This window comes from Polistes fuscatus, unplaced genomic scaffold (genome assembly GCF_010416935.1).
Source record: "Polistes fuscatus isolate 324 unplaced genomic scaffold, CU_Pfus_HIC Scaffold3, whole genome shotgun sequence".
Lineage (NCBI taxonomy): Eukaryota > Metazoa > Arthropoda > Insecta > Hymenoptera > Vespidae > Polistes > Polistes fuscatus.
The window spans coordinates 2,013,565-2,036,103 of NW_025113107.1; the positions used below are offsets into that span (position 1 = coordinate 2,013,565).

General features: G+C 28.9%; 2 protein-coding genes and 1 long non-coding RNA gene across 6 annotated transcripts in view; 2 read left to right on the forward strand and 1 right to left on the reverse strand.

Moving 5' to 3' along the window:
• Positions 1-212: 212 nt before the first annotated feature.
• LOC122519674 lies at positions 213-4,067 on the forward strand. The gene is made up of 4 exons (XR_006304346.1): positions 213-840; positions 926-2,326; positions 2,412-3,816; positions 3,902-4,067. It is a non-coding gene; the product is annotated as an uncharacterized LOC122519674 (long non-coding RNA).
• Positions 4,068-5,248: 1,181 nt separating this feature from the next.
• On the forward strand, positions 5,249-8,642 carry LOC122519673 (probable maleylacetoacetate isomerase 2). Its single transcript, XM_043639295.1, has 6 exons — positions 5,249-5,360; positions 5,832-6,172; positions 6,579-6,630; positions 6,856-7,004; positions 7,103-7,307; positions 7,422-8,642. The coding sequence occupies exons 2-6, from the start codon at positions 6,155-6,157 to the stop codon at positions 7,649-7,651; spliced, it is 654 nt and encodes a 217-aa protein (XP_043495230.1). The 5' UTR covers positions 5,249-5,360; positions 5,832-6,154; the 3' UTR covers positions 7,652-8,642.
• A 10,734-nt stretch (positions 8,643-19,376) lies between these two features.
• The window catches only part of LOC122519953 (RNA-binding protein Nova-1), a 5,605-nt gene continuing 2,442 nt past the window's right edge, over positions 19,377-22,539 (reverse strand). For 3 of the 4 annotated variants that reach the window (XM_043639790.1, XM_043639791.1, XM_043639792.1), the window contains exons 2-5: positions 22,022-22,168; positions 21,755-21,912; positions 21,304-21,655; positions 19,377-21,148 (exon numbers count right to left, since the gene is read on the reverse strand). In XM_043639790.1, the coding sequence (XP_043495725.1) occupies positions 20,379-21,148; positions 21,304-21,655; positions 21,755-21,912; positions 22,022-22,168 (1,427 nt within the window). In that variant the 3' untranslated portion in view covers positions 19,377-20,378. The remainder of the gene's footprint in view (positions 21,149-21,303; positions 21,656-21,754; positions 21,913-22,021; positions 22,169-22,539) is intronic. The other variant, XM_043639793.1, reaches the window with a different exon arrangement.

The following is a 22,539-nucleotide window of genomic DNA, read 5'->3' on the forward strand; positions in this document are numbered from 1 at the left end:
CCATCATCATCATCATCATCATCATCATCATCATCATCATCACCATCCAGGGAGAAGACATCAAGGGACCATCATCATCATCACCATCTAGGGAGAAGACATCGAGGCACCATCATCATCACCATCCAGGGAGAAGACATCGAGGGATCATCATCATCACCATCCAGGGAGAAGACATCGAGGGATCATCATCATCATCATCCAGGGAGAAGACATTGAGGGATCATCATCATCATCATCATCATCATCATCATCATCATCCATCCAGGGAGAAGACATCGAGGGTTATCATCATTCTATTTCAGAAGAGAATATCTATCAAAGCATCACCATCATTCCATCTGAAGAGAGGACATCGAGGGACCATTATCATCATTCCATTTGAAGAGAGGACATCAAAGGACTATTACCACTACTAATCATCACTGTGCTATCTGGAAAGTAGACATCGAGGGACTACCATCAGACTGTCATCATATGCGATATTATCAAGAAATCATCACCACCCAGGCATAGACATTAAAGAGGCATCATCTATATGGACATTGATGGATCATCACTTGAAGATTATCTAATTACCTGATAAAAATAATCACTTGAAAAGAGGACATTGAGGAATTATTAACTGAAGATCATCATTAACAACATTGAGAATCGCGGGATATTATATTGTATCATCGTATCATCTGGAAGATTGAATACTAAGGAAGCACTCCTATTTATTCAGAAATTCAATATCACAGATTATCATCCTCATCATCGTTTTCCAAGGACCCGGACATCCAATCTTAGAGGGAATGCAGAGTTCCAGCAAAACAGTATATTTTTTCTTTCTAAAAGGTTTATATCAAATCATATGAATTTTCATATACTGCTTATTTAATGAGTTTGATTAACTAATAAACTTTATTTTATTTTTTTACAGATATCTTTTTATCATTCGTTAAAGGTATCCCAATCCATTGAAGGAAGATAACTATAATGACTACTTGTTAAAGTTTGAATATTTCTTTATTCGAAGACCTCACTGAAGAGTTACTGACCTCATCATTAGGATTAAACATTCATTTAACTTTTTCTCGATTATTGATTTCTTTTCATTAATATATTTTAATTTTTCAAATATTTAGAATCTTAATCGAAGAATTTTTGCTTGTTTATCACTTAAAATTTGAACATTTCTTTACTCGAAGATCTCACTAGGACTAAGAGTCCTAGTATTTATTGAGAAATTCAGTATCAGAGAATATCTGAAGAGAGAACATCGAAGGACTATTACCACTACTAATCATCACTGTGCTATCTGGAAAGTGTACATCGAGGGACTACCATCAGACTGTCATCATATGCGATATCATCAAGAAATCATTACTTACTATCCAGGCAGACATTAAAGAGGCATCATATATATCTGTGGTTCCCAAACTTTTTTGGTCCATGGACCCCTTTTTATAGTCAAAAGTTGTCCACAGTCCCCCAAGTGAAAAAGCTACTATAAAGCATAAGACAAAAATTTAAAAAAAAATTGTTGGAGAAGTATTTATTGAAATTATAACTTTTGTTTAAAATGAAATAGAAAAAATTAATGACTTGGGTGAACATGATGAGATTTTATCGGTGTAATTATGTCTGGTTCGAAGTTTGTGAGTAGCAACCGCAAATCCCCATTAGCATTAATTTCTAACCGGTTTATTTTTTTGTGATGAGATTCATAACGGCACTGAATCCACATTCTACCAAATAGGAAGACGGGAAAGCAGTCGTCAACAACTTCTCTACAGTAACCTATAGCGCAGGATAAAATTAAGATCTGTTTTTGTAACCAGAATTTGTGTATCCTTGTTGAAACATTGGTTTAAGTTCCTTATTTGTGGATGTTTTTTTATATTAATAATTAAACTTTGCGCGGACCCCCCGACGTTGTCCAGGGACCCCCAAATCATTTTTAATCTTCCGCGGACATCCTGAATGATACGGGGGGGGGATCCCTGAGGGTCCGGAGGGACTACTTTGGGAACCACTGATCTATATGGACATTGATAAGTCATTACTTGAAGATTATCATCTAATGAAGATAATCACTTGGAAAGAGGACATTGAGGAATTATTACTTGAAGATCATCATTAACAACATTGAGAATCGCGGGTTATCATATTATATCATCGTATCATCTGGAAGATTGAATACTAAGGAAGCACTCCTATTTATTCAGAAATTCAATATCACAGATTATCATCCTCATCATCGTTTTCCAAGGACCCGGACATCCAATCTTAGAGGGAATGCAGAGTTCCAGCAAAACAGTATATTTTTTCTTTCTAAAAGGTTTGTATCAAATCATATGAATTTTCATATACTGTTTATTTAATGAGTTTGACTAACTAATAAACTTTATTTTATTTTTTTACAGATATTTTTTTTATCATTCGTTAAAGGTATCCCAATCCATTGAAGGAAGATAACTATAATGACTACTTGTTAAAATTTGAATATTTCTTTATTCGAAGACCTCACTGAAGAGTTACTGACCTCATCATTAGGATTAAACATTCATTTAACTTTTTCTCGATTATTGATTTCTTTTCATTAATATATTTTAATTTTTCAAATATTTAGAATCTTAATCGAAGAATTTTTGCTTGTTTATCACTTAAAATTTGAACATTTCTTTACTCGAAGATCTCACTAGGACTAAGAGTCCTAGTATTTATTGAGAAATTCAGTATCAGAGAATATCTGAAGAGAGAACATCGAAGGACTATTACCACTACTAATCATCACTGTGCTATCTGGAAAGTGTACATCGAGGGACTACCATCAGACTGTCATCATATGCGATATCATCAAGAAATCATTACTTACTATCCAGGCAGACATTAAAGAGGCATCATATATATCTGTGGTTCCCAAACTTTTTTGGTCCATGGACCCCTTTTTATAGTCAAAAGTTGTCCACAGTCCCCCAAGTGAAAAAGCTACTATAAAGCATAAGACAAAAATTAAAAAAAAATTGTTGGAGAAGTATTTATTGAAATTATAACTTTTGTTTAAAATGAAATAGAAAAAATTAATGACTTGGGTGAACATGATGAGATTTTATCGGTATAATTATGTCTGGTTCGAAGTTTGTGAGTAGCAACCGCAAATCCCCATTAGCATTAATTTCTAACCAGTTTATTTTTTTGTGATGAGATTCATAACGGCACTGAATCCACATTCTACCAAATAGGAAGACGGGAAAGCAGTCGTCAACAACTTCTCTACAGTAACCTATAGCGCAGGATAAAATTAAGATCTGTTTTTGTAACCAGAATTTGTGTATCCTTGTTGAAACATTGGTTTAAGTTCCTCATTTGTGGATATTTTTTTATATTAATAATTAAACTTTGCGCGGACCCCCCGACGTTGTCCAGGGACCCCCAAATCATTTTTAATCTTCCGCGGACATCCTGAATGATACGGGGGGGGGGATCCCTGAGGGTCCGTAGGGACTACTTTGGGAACCACTGATCTATATGGACATTGATAAATCATTACTTGAAGATTATCATCTAATGAAGATAATCACTTGGAAAGAGGACATTGAGGAATTATTACTTGAAGATCATCATTAACAACATTGAGAATCGCGGGTTATCATATTATATCATCGTATCATCTGGAAGATTGAATACTAAGGAAGCACTCCTTCTATTTATTCAGAAATTCAATATCTTAGATTATCATCTTCATCATCGTTTTCCAAGGACCCGGACATCCAATCTTAGAGGGAATGCAGAGTTCCAGCAAAACAGTATATTTTTTCTTTCTAAAAGGTTTGTATCAAATCATATGAATTTTCATATACTGTTTATTTAATGAGTTTGACTAACTAATAAACTTTATTTTATTTTTTTACAGATATTTTTTTATCATTCGTTAAAGGTATCCCAATCCATTGAAGGAAGATAACTATAATGACTACTTGTTAAAGTTTGAATATTTCTTTATTCGAAGACCTCACTGAAGAGTTACTGACCTCATCATTAGGATTAAACATTCATTTAACTTTTTCTCGATTATTGATTTCTTTTTATTAATATATTTTAATTTTTCAAATATTTAGAATCTTAATCGAAGTATTTTTGCTGCTTATTTATCATTTAAAGTTTAAACATTTCTATTTTTATTTATAGAAATATCATCAAAATCTTTAATAAAATATATTAAAGTAAGTCATTTCTTTAAAAATATATTACATAAAATTTAATATTCATCAACATATTTAAATTAGAAAGAAGACGTATAAAGAATCAAGATCAAGAAACCACATTTTAGTGAATAAATATAATTGAATTTATTTTAATGTTTAATTAAATTTATATCTTCGTTTTTAGCATCGAACTGTGATTACCAAAACGCGTCTGAATATGCTCCTAACGTCATTTGCAAATAATAGAAAGTTGGTGCCAGAAATGGCATCAACGAAAGTAAAAATAATATCGTAATAATAAGTAAATCGGTGTATATAACTTTCGCGCTGTTTAAGCACACATGTTTTCCCCCTGTGACCATAAATGGAGCAGTAATTCCAATCAAGGAGGATTCGGTCTAATACCTGGGTATGATATTAGTTAAAAGAATGATCTGGAAAAAACATACAATCAAAAACAAATTACCTAAAGAAAAAAAATAAGAAAAATTTATTGGCTCATTAGTAGAGCATTTAAATTAACATAAGTTTATATAATGTTATAATACTTATATTTGTGTGTGTACTATTATATTATATAAAATAATTATTTTTTGTTCACAATTATATTAATTATACAATGTTTTAGATAATATAATCCTATGTGAAAATATAATTTGTAATAAACGACTGATTTTCTACTAGAATTTTTCAAGTTTATAAATAAATAAATTATAAATTAACTATATCAATATTTTAATTATTGGAGTTTTTCTCCTGTAATCATCTGGATTATATAATAAAATTTATAGTCGTAGTGTTAAATATTAATATTTTTATCGATAAAAAAGTACGTAATATAAGTTATTTGCATAGTAGAATCATTAATACTGAATTAGTATAAAAGGTGCGGTAGCGTAGTTGTGAAATATCTCGATAGTAAACATCTTTATTGATTAGTTACATGTATAATTCTAACATGAAAATATATGAAAATAGGCACCGATGACGATAGAAAATCAATAAAATGTTTTGACGCAAGTTATTTGTAAATTATTTAAAGTTGCCGCCAGAAAATGAATCAAATTAAATTTTATTTTAATAGAAAAATCAATATAGTATTTAGTAATCATATATATATACCTGACGATACCTGATCGTCCTGATACGACGAGATGTCCGTCATGGGTAAGGTTTTGTGAGCATTTATATATAATAATAATAATAGTAATATTAATATTTGTATAAATTTTAGAACTAAAAATATAAATCTAATAAATGAATATAATTACATATACGTGAATATTAGTAATTAGTAAGTGAAACCAATAATTTCGATTTATAAGAAACTCAAATTTAAAAATGAATTTATTTGAAACAAAACAAAAACATAAAAATAAACATAAATTCGATCGCATTTAAACTTTTACCATTAAAACAGAAACACGCGATTGGATCGTTATAGGAAGCATAATTTTGAGTAAGATAAAAAGATGGAAACATTACACTTTGTAAATTTAATATTACATTTATCATTTATTTAAAATATAGAAATATAAAATAAATTGAAATTCGATGAAATTTATTAGAATTTCATAGTATATCTATAAGTATATAATAGGATGAAGATAATATAAAAAGAATCGCATATAAATCTAGTTTAGAGAATGCACGAGGGGGATTGGTAGCACCGTGAATGTTTTTTCGACCTATTATGTGATATCATATCGGAAAGGTGATCATTGATTGGCTCGCACTTGGTAGCCCAAGAGTGGGCAACACAAGCACCCGGTTTATATCGAAGGTGGTGGAACGGGTTGCCTGGCAATCGAATAAAAGGGGGGAAGGAGGAGCGATTTCGCGCGTTGACCGGATTCCGAGTTGTTTCTGATAGAATCGAGAGCTAAGGTGCGTCTTTTAATCCTCTTGCTTAAATAGCATTTGAAAATAAAGACGATACCTGATCGTCCCGATACGACGAGATGTCCGTAATGGGTAAGGTGAGTAAATTATTCAAAATTTCGATATCTTTCGTGATCGCTTTCATACTAAACTCCCTTCTCCTTTTCTCATATTTCTCAAGGCCTGTGTGTTATGTCCTTCGATTAGTATTAATACGTATTTAAATACTTTTAATTTGTCGTCTATATTAATTAATAATTTATTTTTCAACTATCAAATATGATTATCTTATATGATTAATTTGTTCAAGTCGTTTTATTCTAATATAAATTTGCTTTCTCTTTTACTCTTTTACTCTTGATCCGTCTCGAGCTATCATTTGTGTGCATGTATTGGTTACTGATATCTTTCAAGGTAGTTAAATATAATTAAAGAATAAAAAAAAAATCTTATCTTGTGTGTGTGTTCTTTTTTTTTTATTTAATTTTTTCTTCTTCGTTACAGCCGGTACTCTATTCCTATTGGAGGAGCTCCTGTTCTTGGAGGGTGAGAATTGGTAAGACAAATTAAATATTTAATTTTATATAAGTGTACTCTTCTTTCTTTTTGTTATTTTTAAATTTTTACAGTAATATATACAGGTTATATAATACGTGTGTATTTAAATATTGTTGTTTTATTATTAATTATATTAATGAAATAAATAAAGAGTATAATAGTAATACGTTAACAATGTTTCATCAGTTAATTTTTATCTAATATATTGTTTGTCTGTTGATAGCATTAAATTTAAAGGAAATACCTTATGACATTAAACCTGTGAGTCTAGTGAAAGGTGGGGGAGAGCAACATTGTAATGAGTTCCGTGAAATAAACCCAATGGAACAAGTGCCTGCACTTCATATCGACAATCATACATTAATAGAGTCTGTAAGTATTAAGTAAATTATACAGGTTGTCCTGTAACTGGTGGTACAAGCAAAAAGAGGCTTCGCGCTGACATGCTTATATTTCTGTTGTTATTTTAGCTAAATATTTTACAATATTTGGAAGAAACTAGACCACATCGTCCACTGATGCCAGCTGATCCGGTCAAAAGAGCTAGAGTTAGAGAGATTTGCGAAGTTATAGCTAGTGGTATTCAACCTTTACAGAATTTAGTTGTCTTGATATATGTCGGTGAAGAACGTAAAAAAGAATGGGCGCAACATTGGATAACGAGAGGTTTTACAGGTCAGTGATTTAAAATAATATTATATTATTATTATTATTATCGCTATGATTATATTTGTAAAAATGAAAAAAGAAAAAGTATTAATAAAATAATATAAATTCTTTCTTTTACAGCGGTAGAAAAATTGTTGTCTTCCAGTGCAGGAAAATATTGTGTAGGAGATGAAATAACATTAGCAGATTGTTGTTTGGTGCCACAAATTTTCAACGCCAGAAGGTTTCATGTTGATTTAAGACCATTTCCAACTATTTTAAGGGTAGATAGACATTTAGAAGGGCATCCAGCTTTCACTGCTGCTCACCCTAATAACCAGCCTGACTGTCCACCTGAGGCGACCAAGTAGCAAGCAAGGCAGACCACCCTTTTCCTCTTCTAATTCACTGGAAGTATGGAAAGAGGTGGTCCAATTTTGTGTGGTTTGATCGTGGCAAAAGGTGTTAAAAGTACCCATGAGCCTTATTTTGTATCAAATTTACTAAGAAATGACGTTATCAAGTAACTAACACTACTCTTTGTATTTATAGAGTAGATTTAACATTCATATAAGAGAATGCATTTTTGCTTAAATTTTGAATAAGCACCTTTAAGAGAGAGTAACGTTAAATTTGCAAACTATATCTTTTGCTAATTTTATATGGAATAATACATTAACAGATCTATAATATAATGGTACGTTTTCACCTTTTATCACTTTTAAACTACAATTAAGTACCGAAATGGTAGACAAACAAAACATACCATACGTATCATCGATACAAAATATTTCATCATTAACATGATTGAATTATGTGCTATTATTGTATCAGATGTTTGGAAGAAAAAAAGAAACAAAGTGATAGCCATGCCATTTCTGTACTTAATGAAAGAATAGAAATATTGGCCTATTTTTTTACTTCTGTTATGTTTTTTTTAATTATTTTATATACGCGCAATCAAAATTTACAAAATTTGTCTTCGTACAGCGTTTTACATAATATTTTATATAATGTATTTTAACCTATTAAGAATAGGTTTTGTTGTCTGAAATCAAAAGTTTACTTTTATATACTTATAATATAATTTTTCAATTTAAACTTTGTCTCATATAGAATAAGAAAGAAAAGTGTTGCTATTTAATAATAGTAAAAATATCTTTACATTTTTTGCCGAAAATTAGCATAACGATTGCAACTTCCAATACATGTAGTATATAGAATCTTTGAAAGGAAGGAGGAAGGAAATTCATAGGAAATGCATTTTACTGAAAATTTAACAACAATACTGAGGAATGAAAAGTACAAATCATATTCTTTTTAAAACATTTCCCCTTTAGGTACACTTATTATTTTGTTAAAGCAAATTTAATTTTACTTGGTTTTAAATAGTTTACATTTTTTATATGTCATTGTTACAATCAGTTTTTAAGTTTTATAGTTTAAATCATTTTCCACACGAAAAGGAAAATATTTTATTCCGTGAAGATTAAAATACTAAATTAACATCAGGGATGTTTTAGAGTTATATCTAATTTCGCTAATTTGACATTAGTAATATTATTTTCATTTATTATCTCAGCATATAATGAATAATTATTCAAATAGATTTATTGTCATACTTTTCTTATATATTTTAATTTTTTTTTTTATTGATATAATATTGTGCAATTAATGTTACTTGTTTGTGAGTTTTCTACTATGGAAATAATAGAAATAACAATTAATTATGTATATTTTTTGCAATTAAAATTGTCTTATGAATGTAAGAACTAGAAAAACTCATTTGTTATTTACATAAAGATCAGGCTAAAATTATGCATACGGCATGCATAAATGGTAAACGTAGATATATAGCAATGTAAATAATTTTTTATACAGAATATTTAAATCGAGGTCTCGAATATGATCATTGCATTAAATTAACAAAATTTGTATACGCACCTGTTTTTTTTCGATTTTGATTCAGAAGTTTCTTCATACATTATCCTTATCCATGTTTAAAATCACAAACAAGTAATGCACATTACAATTGTATACAACATAGAATTATGTAATAAATTTTGAAAAATGCAAAGCACACGTATTACGTAATAAGGAATATGTAATTGAATATTGCTATCTATGATATTACTTTTTTTTTGACAGTTCGATTTCATCGAAAATACTTAATCGTATTCGAATGTTTAGCTATTCAATGACTGAAAATTAATTAATCGCCATATGTATGATTTAGATTAAATACAAATGACCTTTATGTTACGAGTAATTGATGAGATATAGTAATCTTTTTTATATTGTAAATTTAAATTAAATCGATACACCATCATATGGTTATATAAATATGCAGTTATGATGTATCACTTCGGCAGTAAAAAATGTATAACTTACTTTTATTCAAAGCATTATATAGTTTGATAAAATAATAGCAATAAGCATATTCGTTATAACTTCATGTTGCTATGGTCCTAATTAGATTTTAGGTAGGATTACTTACTTATAACATTTGTAAAAGAACGTGTGAGAAAGTTAGAAGAGCAAATGTGAATCTGTATAATAATGGTAGAATTTTGTCACCGATAGTACGATATACATATTTTATAAGTGAGAAATGATAGTATATGTTCCATCGCTTATAGGAAGTAATAAATTCTGTGTCATAGCAATGTATATTATTTTGTAGATGCTAAAGTAACAACAACAACAACAACAAAAATAATGAATTAATAAGTATGTTTGTGACTGTGCACTTATTATTTGAATAAATATATACATTTTAATTGTAATTTCAATAATTTGTACTCTTGTAAGAAGTATAAACATACGCATATTTGAGCAGCATTCATTTCAAAAATATCACCGTTTTGTTATCAAATACATGTTTCATACATTCAATAATTATTTTTACCTTATAGTTGATAGATCATTTCTTTTTATCTAAATCATTTCTATTTCCTTATTTTTCAAATAATTATACAAGATGCCCTCTAATTGGTGGTACAAGCGAGCATAGGATGATTTTACATGAAAAACTAAATCTTATACGAACAAATTTTATTCTACATTTTCAACTAACAAAGAGAAAGCCAAGTCGACAGAACACAGATTGTTTTTAAATTCTACATAGTTGTAGGGGTTCATCAGGACCGTAAAAAATTTATTGTCCATCTAAAATGAACTGGTATATAAGAATGCATGTAAAATTTCTCTCTAAGTTTTTTTTTGAAACGAGTAAATATTGAGTTTTACTGCTTGCATAGCATTATATCATCCTGATCGTCCCTTGCCCGCTCACACTGTTGGTTACATGACATCCTATATATCTAGTAATTCCTACAAAAAAGTTTTTTAATGATTTCAAATGTTACTTTTGAAGTTCCTTTTGCAATATATCGATAAACTATAATCACTTATAATAATTTATGAATATTGCCAAAGATGTTAATGATAACTTACCACAAAGGTCTCCTTTAAAATAATTCCAAAACTTGACAAAGAAAAAAATTACATAAAAAATGCTAACAAACAATGAGGATTTTGTTTTATAAGGGATTAAAAAAAAAAATAATAGCTTGATAATATTTATAAGGATAATTAAAATTTGATGATACATATAAGCGAGTAGAAAAATAATACTAAGTACCAAATATTAATACTAAAAAATAGAAATGTTCGAATATGATTCCGTAATAAGCTGCATAACATTGTCAATGTAATACTTTTTTTAATATCTCTATTACATTTATATAAAGTATGTATATGTATATGCATGTATATATATATATATATATTTTATTTTACAAATTTATAATTTTCATTTTTCTATAGAAAGTTCAACAATACTCCGTGACAATCAATTATCAACATGAATATTTTCACTTGCGTTTTCTTAACTTATTGCATTTTGATTTGAACAAGTTATTTTGCAGCATCTTGCTAGATCCTTAAGGTAAAAAAGTATATTCACTTATCTATTGACTAGTTAGGACAAAGATAGATATATATCTATCATTAACTTACACAGCAATGAAATGCACAAGGAATTGATAGTATTATTCATACTTAAAAAATAAATTAATTAATTTAAAGGAAAAAAAAATATATAAAAAAAAAGTTTAACAAAAATTGTATATACTCAATTATACAAGTATCACCTATAAAATGGTACATAAATAGATTAAAAACATTAAGAGTAATAGTGACATGTGTGGAATGATATAATTATTAATATTATTCAATATTTGTCTAATTATTTAATTGCAATGCGCATTCGAATGCGATTCCTTATATACTTCCATCTCACTATTTCATTATCCAATTATATATCGGTCAAAGGAATTATTACCAACAAACACAGTCTTTCACCCTGTTGTACTGTACGATAAAATATTTGTATAAATTGTTACTCTTTTTTTTTCGTTTTTTTTTGTTTACAGAAATTGATCTTATAAAAAAATACTTACATACTAAAGTGTGATTTTAAAAATATCTTCATTTATGCACAGTATATATCATATTTATAAGTGCATCTTGTTCTATCATTCAAATCCTTGATAATGATCACTTTTATCAAAACTTAGGAAGGATATAGATAAAATTGTACAAATGATTCAATTTGTTAACATTTTGATATGCATTATATAATAAATAATAATAATATAGATTGAGATAGAGAGAGATAATATTGGAAACCTTCCTAATTTTGACAAAATTACAATAACTTCTGAGATCTAGAGATAATCAAAAGAGTTTTCCAGAATTCTTTTTCATTAAACAAGTGCATATATTACCGCACTATTTCTATTATATTTGTATAATAGAATCTCATATAAATAAAAAAGAATTCAGTGAATGTGAAATAGTGTACATGGTGACTATACAGCGACATTGAATGGATAAATGGATGGATGTATGGATGGTGGCTAGGTCATGAAATGAAGAACAACAGAATGCATTTAATGAGCGATTGTTTATTATGTTCTTATGATCACTTGTCATACAGGTAACGATGCTTTTCATGAATGAAAATAGTTAATATATTATGTTTATTTATAATTATTTAACATTGAATGGAATAAATTGATGATGAAAGAATAACAATTTAATGAGTGTAAATAAATGTTAGCGTGTAAAGTAATATTAGAAATAAATTTAAAGTGCTGTGAATTAATTTTACTTCGTTGATAACAATAATGGTGTCCAATAGGTAATATTAGGACATCTAATTAACAACAACAACAAAAAATCTAGAAAAATTGTATCTAACAGATACAACCCAATGTTAATAAATAGATATAGAGAGAAAAATAAAAAGAAAAATATTAAATTAAGAACATCTCAAAGAATTTCCTTAATAATTTGTGAAAATTTTTTTTATCATGACATGTTATAACAATTTAAAATAAAATGTTGTTTTTAATGTCATTTAAATATCCTCTATGTGGACACTTATCGCATCATCGGTAAGAATACCGTACTATTAAACGTTCAAACAACAAATGCATATAGCAATGTTGTCATTCACTTAGTTACGTTTCTAACTTGCCATTTTTACTTGAAACAATAAATGTTACAAGTTTTCGCTTAATAAATATATCTTTAACCAACCATACAAAGGTACATTTGATGAGATACTAAGAAAGTAATAAAAAATAACATTGCATTTGTGCTTAATACAATAGCATTTGGAAAGAAATTGTAAAATGTGGAATAATATTCGCGAATCTTTTTCTTTTATAGTATAATATATATATATATATATAACTTTGTTAGGTTTTCAAAAATTATTGTTGCCAGGTCATATATATATGTATGCGTGTGTGTATGTTGCATGTATGTACGTGTTTGTGTATATGTATGATATATATATATATATATATATCTCTTTATTATATATTTTTTTTAATAGCACAGTAATAAACTCATTTGCCTGATTTTCGTTTCAACAGTTTAATTATACGTGCGTTCAATGATTTTCAATTGATTTCTCGAAAATGTTGTTAATTCTATTCCTTTAAAGCGTATTTTACGAAGAACCTGTTAGTATAAGTTAATAGTAATATTAGTTTCATCTTTCCATACTCAAAGGTAAATTTCAGTTATTTCTGAGAAAGAAAGACTGAAATGTAATATTAAAAAATACTATTTTGCTCACTGCCCGCAATGCACCATTTTATATTCTGACCAAGTGAAACTGTGTGTAAAGTGTATAATAAGAGCGTAAATGATGATTAGAAGAATGTGTGGTGTATTTGCCTAAATATGCAGCATAATTTGTAATGCAGTAAACATATGAATACGCAAGATTGTGTCCTTAAATTACTTTATAGCCAGAGGAATGTAAGATACAATACTTGATGATCGTATCTCATCAGTATAATGAATGAATATTTATGGTACCTCTGCAGCCAGCTGCTCTTATATTTCAGATATTGTGGAAGATAATTTCTATTTCTAAATCGGGATAATAATTAAGGTGTGAACATATAAAGGTAAAGCACAATGTCGTCGCACTGCATTATGTGTGGAATCTTCTCTACTTGCATGTAGGCGTGTGAATTTTTGACACCGTTAGAGTGTAATGTTATCTTTGTATATGTATGATCGATTTATGAATGTGACTGTGCACGTATGCGCATCTGTGCACTTGTGACTTAGCAATATAACTACTTATATTCAACAAGGTACTTAATATCTTTTTTTTATCCCCGAGCTGCTATGTGCTACTTCTACCTCAACAATAACGATCTTCTTCAAGTTTTTTTTTTACATATGCTTACCCAAAATAATATACCATATTAATACTCTAAATCTAATTCTCACTTCCAATAAAATAACATTACATACAATTTTGTACAATCCTTTCTAAAGTTCTTTTTTCTTTTATAATGCTCCTGTTATCCAGATAAATTGCGTCTCGTTAACATCCCCTTTAGGAAGTTTTGCAATGTTATAATAGTGATAATGAATCATGACAACAAAATTGATGATATGAAAAATATTCCACATCTTGTGTGCATTGCTGTTTTGTATATACTGACCAAAGATATTAATTACATATATATTCAATTTCGATTAAATTTAGGATTACAAACTTTATTTGTAAATTACAAACAAATGTTATATAAATTAGAATATTTTTTATAAGAATATATTTAATAAAAAGTACTAAATAACCGATTCGTCTAATAATTTTCAAGTTTGGTCAGCATATAGCTTATCATTGTTAATTATACACAAAATAGCAATGCACAACACTATAACAACTCTGTTTTTAATAGAGCATCTATCAAAGTCAATTCTGTGTAATTTATGCTTAATATAATTTAATAATTTCTCTTTGCATTATATTAAATACACTCCTTTTACTCTATTGTCAATCAATGTAATTCAATAAATGATTTTTTGTGACACTTTCTATTACAATTCTTAATATAATAAATCTTAATGTAGTATTAGAATTTATATTCATATTTATTTTCATGGCTAAAATCAATTCTTTGCCTTATTTTATTTTAAAATTCAATCATAGTCAATATTTGCAAGAAATGGCAGTAAAGTAATCTTTCAAGAAACGATAATAATAATAATAATAATAATAATAATAATAATAATAATAATAATAATAATAATAATAATAATAATAATAATAATAATAATAATAATAATAATAGAATTATTAGAGATGACTAAATGCAACATTTCTTTCGATAAAATAATGTTAATAATTGTAAATAGCCAATTAGATTTTTAAACAATATAAATTTTCACATAAAAGAAACGATTGTAGGCCTTTGTCATGATCTCCATTTGTATTTTTTTTTGGTCATAAATCATTGTTTTAGTTCATTAATTTCATTGTGAACGTGTCATTTTTAACATATATATACAATGTGAATTAATATTATTATATTATTTAAAAACAAACTCACGTATTGTATGTTTGAATAGAAGCAAAATAAAGGGAAAAATAAAGAAAAAAAAATATGGAAAAGAATCGACAAAATAATTTGTGAGTTGAATTATTATGATTTTATACATTTTCCAAAAGAGTAAACAATAGCTGTACAATTTTTCTGTTATAATTGATAAGAAAACGTTGCATTTTTTAAAATTATCATATGCATATATATATGTACATATATATATGTATGTATATGATAATTATATATATATTTCCATGAAAATTAATATCGTTACACTTTACATGATTTATTAAGCCTTTGAGTGCTACAGACGCATATATACGTTTGTCGATATGAATGCAAAGATATTACCACGATAATATTAATAATTGAGAACTAATATTTTGTGTATAATGCAAACTAAACGATCATCATATAAAGGTATTTTTATAATACTTTGTAACAAGATTTTATATATAATGAGAAATAAGTATAGTCCGACTTTATTCAAAACAATCTGCACTTTGGCAGAATATACACATCTTTAACAACACGTTCTACTGTCAAGTGTCAACAAGTGTGGCTGATGGTGGTATCAATATGGCACTAAAGTGATTGGATGGAACACAAATGTAATGCAGAAATTTTTCTGGTATCAAATATTTGTTAATTTTGTTCAGATACTTACTATGTAACAATAAAATATTGTTAGATATTTGTTTTCTTATAAAGATTAATGTAATCTATGCGAGAGTGGAGTGATGGATGATGGAGCATGATTCAGGATGTAGCCTAGCACACACAGCCAAGTAATGTGACACGTATGTCATCTCATGTGATAACATGTGTCAAATTCAATTATAGTTACTGTAACAATAGTCATATTAGAATCGAGGCGAGTCAATGCAATTCCTACAGTTCCCTGATTACTACACTACATCTCCACGTGCGAGAGCATAATTATTTACTCACTCGGTAGATACTTCAAATATTTCATCCTTATTAATTAAAATGTTGAAACTGTAACTGTAATTTTATAAGAGATTTAAGAGACTACCTACACACCTATATCTAATAATTTTGTATAACTAAATATTACGACACAGACAGAGATCATGTCGCATAGTTACTTATTGAGTTAGTGGATGAAATATTTCAAACTGTACAAAAACAAAGTGTTACATGAAGCAAGACTCATCTAAGATCAACAATGACTGCCGGCTCATGGATACAACACTGAATTCTCCTTTAAACAACTCGTAGGTAACTGGTTGGCGAACCAATACTGTTTTGCCACTTCATGTACATTGTTATTGCCTTTTATTTCAAAAAATAACTGTACATTGTAGAGCCAATTAGATATTAGATTAGCATCTAATGGTATCTTTATAATTGTTATCTAAATGTAACTAACATCTAAATGTTAGTATTATGAGAATCATTTAACAAAATATATACCAATAATAGAAAGCAGTTATTACTTGTACTATATGCCAGTGGCACAAATTGAGGTACTTAGAAAAGACTCTAGTCACATCCACTTTTCTATGCGATTGGACAATTCTTCACTATATGCAACTCTGATTTCTGTACAGAATTTTACACTTCGGCATTATTTAACACTCATCACACCTTAATAAATGTAGCATTGAAGAAGTACTTACTATACATTCATTTGATTTACGTACACATGCAAATATTGTCACATATGTAGAAAGAAGCTCCATTCTTGACTTCTCCTTGCCGGTGAACTTTTGTAATCCATCAAGTTATTTTTCCTGCGCAAATAAATTCTACAGTTTTAAACGCTTAATATAATTGTGGCATTTTCATGTACTGGCTGCTTGGTAAAAATATCCTTTTATCAACTCCATCACAGCTAGTCTTAAACATATTCTGTCCTACTAAGGAATGTGTTAGCTTGACAAAATCTACAACACATGATTTTATGCTACCCACAAGTTGTTTTACATAGAGACATATATATATATATATATATATATGTATACATATATATGTATATATATATATTGTTTCAACGATTAATTTAACCTTTCGAAAAAAGCTAATACATAAAAATATGTATTTTTGTTACTACTTATTCTTGTAATGTGATTATGAAGCAATAGTTATTGGAATATAACGAGTAGGAAAAATTTGTAATGATTTGTTAACTTTGTTTATCTAACAAAATATCCATTTTAATCGATAAAAAGTTTCATTGATCGTTAAAAAATGATATTCCTTCTTTTGTTTGCAACTATTGACATTTTTTTTAATAAATTCTATTATTCATTTTGTATACCGGCAGTCAAAAGTAAGAAAGAAGGAAAGCTCGTATATAGAGATTTAGAAAAAAATGAAAGTAAGAATAGTAGCGTAAAATTAACGATAACCAATGATAGATATAATATAATGACGTGATGATAATTAGTAAAACATTACTATGATAGATAATTAATATAGAGAAATATTATGCTGCCAATAATATAAATAGCATTGGAGCTATTAAAATATAGACTAATTCACAAATTAAATTAATGCTATAAATTACATTTATGTATTCTATATAGAATTTTTATAACAGTTCTATCTACAGCAAACTAATGTTTCTTCTTTTTTATTTTGAATTTTATGGTGCCTGTTTGTCGTTTTTAATGCATTTGGGCAACACAGTAATGTTAAATCGACAGTACACATAGAATTTATGGTTAAACATAAACCTGTTTTCATTTGCGGACGCAAATATTTTATCAACAATATTATAATATCATTCCGCTACCTATAATAATGTGTATGTGTACGTGTTTGTCGTGGTGTCGTGTATGCATAATATATGCGTGAATACGCGTCTTCTCATTTATATCTCAAATAATATGAATTCTCTTTTTATTTCATTTTTTTTTTTTTCAATAATCTATGTCAATCTCTTCATGTATATATATATACGCATCTTTATATATATATATTTTTATATATATTTATATATAGATATATTTCTCTCTCTCTGTAATATATTATTATTTTATCATTTTTCTTTTTTATTTTTGTTACTGTTATTATTCATGTTATGCGATATTTATAAATATACAAGTCATTATTTTTAAGAGTGGTGAGCCAGCGCCTCCAGCTATGAATTGTACTCATGTACACTTATACATTTCATCATTAGACGCTACAGCTAAATAATTTTAGTCGCTAGTTTTTCTATACCCATTATTAATTAACCACCTATCTTATATCACCCCCGTCTTATTACCTATCCGCAAAGATAAAGTGATTTTAAACGTCAGTATTATTCTCTTTTATAAAAGAGAAAACACAGACTGCATTCGATCGAACACCACTATATTGGAACAAGAGTTCCAAATAGTTTTTTCTATATATTTTCTTTCTTTTTTTATTTTCCCTTTATTAAACAATGACCCCGCTCTGTTTAAAAAAACAGGAATTTTAATTATGGGTCTGCTTTGAGTTTTGCTCAGATTTAATACGAATAAACTTGACAAGATTCTACATAAACTCTGTCATACAGATCTCAGGAATGTATGACGTGATTGTATTTCACTCTCTCTCGTATCTAAGAAACTTATATAATTTTTTGATAATGCGATGAATCATGAAGTATACGTATGTATGTATGTATGTATGTATGTATGTACGTACGTATGTATGTATTTATGTATATGACATAATTCCAATCAAATAGCAAATGTTTTTATATAAAAAATTGTATGGTGAATAAAAGCAATGTCATCAAATAACAATAATTTATGCACAAATATGCGCAACAAATATTTTTACAATGTAGAAAATGTATGTATTTATGTATGTATTTATTTATTTATGTGTTTTATCATGTTAATTCTATTTATTACTATATTGTGAGATAAGATGAAAATTTTCTAGCAATATATTAAATTTAGGTTCGTATTTAATTAGTACATATATAGATATATATATCTGAAAATTAAAGATAATAATATATGAGTGTTTAATATGATAACATTTATGTAAGAAAAAAAAAGGAAAAAAAAAAAACAAGGGCCACCAACTGTACAGTTAAGCTATGGAAATGTTTGTTATTATAATAAGAAAAGAAATCATTTATATATATATATATATAAATGGACATGATCATATAGGCTTTTACTGTTATAAGTGAGTATATGATGAATAATAAAGTCAAAAATTAGACTACTTTTGAGTGTACTTATCTAAATATTACACAAAATAGATAAATTCTATTAATGCGTGAATCCAACGATTTCGAGTTAAAAATGATACTTGGCAACAGTTCATGATTATTCTTTATGTACTCAACTGGTCCAGCCAGCTTTGATATATATATATAAATATATGTTCATATTTAGAATAGCTCTTATTCTGTATACATATTTAACTTCAAGCCAAGTCCATCTTTAACTTATATATGGAAAATCTTTGGTTTTGGCAAGGTATTACTCTATACTTAACACATTTCTATGAACAAGATGTTAAGCGAGTAAGATCTTGTTTAGCCTAGACATTTGCTATTCAAGGAACAATTTTTAACGTAATAATTTAAATATGGTTTTTTGATGAAAAATCAAACAACAAAAGTGATCTTTTGTCTTTCTTTCTAAAACTCAGCGTGAAATACTCACGTCTCATTTAAAAGACTTTCAAATGAGTTCTGTATGACATAAATTTCGAGTAATATTCAGTCAATATATATTATTTAAAACAGAAAGAAGAAAGATGATTCTCCGTAGCATCTGCCACATATCTTAAAAGTTTGTGGTCACATCTAGTTCATAGCAGTTTTGTCAGATCACCTGTCAATATATTATATCGTATAACTAGATATATTATGTGACTCTGATGTAGTATGTGTGTATTATATGTGATAAAGCCCCGTAATGTGGTGTATCACAGAACAATTGTAGTAGTTATCATATAACATATAATATTTATATCATAATAACCTTAAAAGATATATCAATGTTGTGTGACGAGCCATGATGGATGCATGAATAGTGATGAGAGAATGCAAGCGCTATAGTGATGCAGCGATAGATGACAACGGGTGGTAGGTGGTGGTAATGGACAAGTGTTAAAGAAGGGAGAAAGGAGCTGCCGAAGCATCTCAAAGTGTGAAGAGGCGAACAACGGAGCCTGATAATGGAGATGATCAAGAATGTTGTACTTGAAATCAATGAATCATACTGGCGATGGCATTTTGACGTGCTCGTTTTGCTTCCTCTTCACTGATCCTCTGCTCGATCAAGTATTGAGCAGTGCCGATCGCATTGGGATAACCCGTGATAGTCACTATGCGGTTCCTGGTACCAGGGGCAAACATGCCTTTCTTAGAGATTTGTATGTTGGCGCCACTTAGGTGCTGAATCTCAATGAGGGCACGACCACCGGGTCCCAGAATAGCTCCCACTATAACCTCTGCAATTTCTATGTCTACTTTCTTGGTCTCCTTGTTGTTGGCGTCTACCTGTGTAGGACTCTTACTTACAAGTGATAGCTGGTTAGTGCCCAGACCAAATGAATTGTTGTTCAGATGAATAGCACTGGCAGCAGTGTTGTTCTGTCTAAACGGATCAAAGGGCTCGTATCTATCAAGGGTAGTGCGTGGAGTAGGCGAAGTTGATCCCAGCGCAGGAACTGTTCCAATTGGCCCAAAGACTCCACCATTATTGTTAGAACCATTGGCTGTTGTAGCATTATCCATTGGATTTCCCAAATAACTCATACTCGAGGGCATTCCAATACCCATCCCAAGGATATTGTACTTTGCGAGAGTAGCGATAGCGGTTAAAATTTCAGTGGCAGCAGGTTCTGAGAAACCTGTTGTACGCAGGTTCAACTTTATATGTTCTAAAAGTTGCGTTGTTACTGGAGCTGTACCAGCAGTAATAGCAGCACCTAAGTTCAAGTTAAGGCTCAGTCCAGCGCCATTCAAGAGACTTACTGTAAGAAATCAAATCATACAAATACATAATGTGTTTTTATTAATGACCCAACAACTATATACTAAAGTTTATAAAACCTGCATCATAAACATACCGAAATGAACATGAATATAAAAATGACAAAAATAGACTTATGATTAAATTATATTTTACCTGTATTAAGACCAGCAGTGGAAGTGTACGTAGGTGTACTTGTTGGAGCTTGGGCATAGGGACTGCCTGTAGGATTGTAATTGGCAACTGGGCCACTTACATCTGCGTAACTGACGTTCAAACATGTACCACTTTGTGGGTCATCTGCTACCTTTGCTAGGATCATCAATAATGCATTTCGATTATTTTCTTTTTCACCTATTACAGTGATACATCGTTCTTGAAGCGATAAATCTTTAGCTTTCTGGCTAATTTGCACATAAGATCCAGATTCTTCTTTAATTTGTTTTATGTAATTACCACCTTTTCCTATAATCATTCCTGCGGTGCTGTTAGGCACTAAGATCTTTACCTAAAATATTATTATTTGTTTAACAATTCTTTATATTGTATTAAATTTAAATATTGCATTATATTTAGAAAAATTAATTATCATACCATTAAATCTTACCTGTTTGTCTCTTTCTGCCATTGCTTTACCAGATTCAAAATCCACTGTGGTTTTAGATGTAAGATCTGGCTTTTCTCGAATTTTTTCCATAATGAAATCCATAACAGCCATTATGGCTTCTACGCTACCAGTTATTAAACATACTCTTTCGGTAGTGCCTAAAATAAAATAATTCAATAATAACAATTAAACTTTATAAGCAAATAGGAAATGATGATACTAATGATATACCATTAAAAAGAGAAAGATATAGATACAAAGTAGTACCTGGATAAAAGTCATGCGATTTAGACATTTTGACTCTTGCCGCTGTATCCTTTTGAAGCTGGGCAATAGTTTCTCCACCTTTACCAATAATGGCTCCGGCAGCAACACCAGGGACCAATACTTTAAGATGATACGTTCCATCTCCTCCTACAAATATTTCATAACAATTTTTGCACAACAATACGTCAATGTATTCGATTAAAAATCTATGTAATGCCTACCCATATAATATCTACATATATATTCAAATCAAAATATTATGAATGCTAATAAAAAATAATTGTATAAAAGCAATGAATTAGTTAGACTAGATAAATGACCCAGAATTAATTTATTGTCAAAAAATTCCAAACACAAGATCTATAAAATAAAGTATATTATAATGAATGGTCGTGTTAACGATATAATCATCGGATAAAAATCACGAAAAGAGTAGACAAAATTTGATATTGTTGGCGCGAATAATAATCTCGACAGAAGAGAGAAAGAGAGGGAGAAAGAAAGAGGGGGAGAAGAAA

Excerpts from the sequence above, each read along its gene's own strand:
- LOC122519673 (XM_043639295.1), top strand. Across the intron at positions 6,631-6,855 it reads TTCTTGGAGGGTGAGAATTG|CATTAAATTTAAAGGAAATA; the intron begins GTAAGACAAATT and ends GTCTGTTGATAG. Across the intron at positions 7,005-7,102 it reads ATCATACATTAATAGAGTCT|CTAAATATTTTACAATATTT; the intron begins GTAAGTATTAAG and ends TTGTTATTTTAG.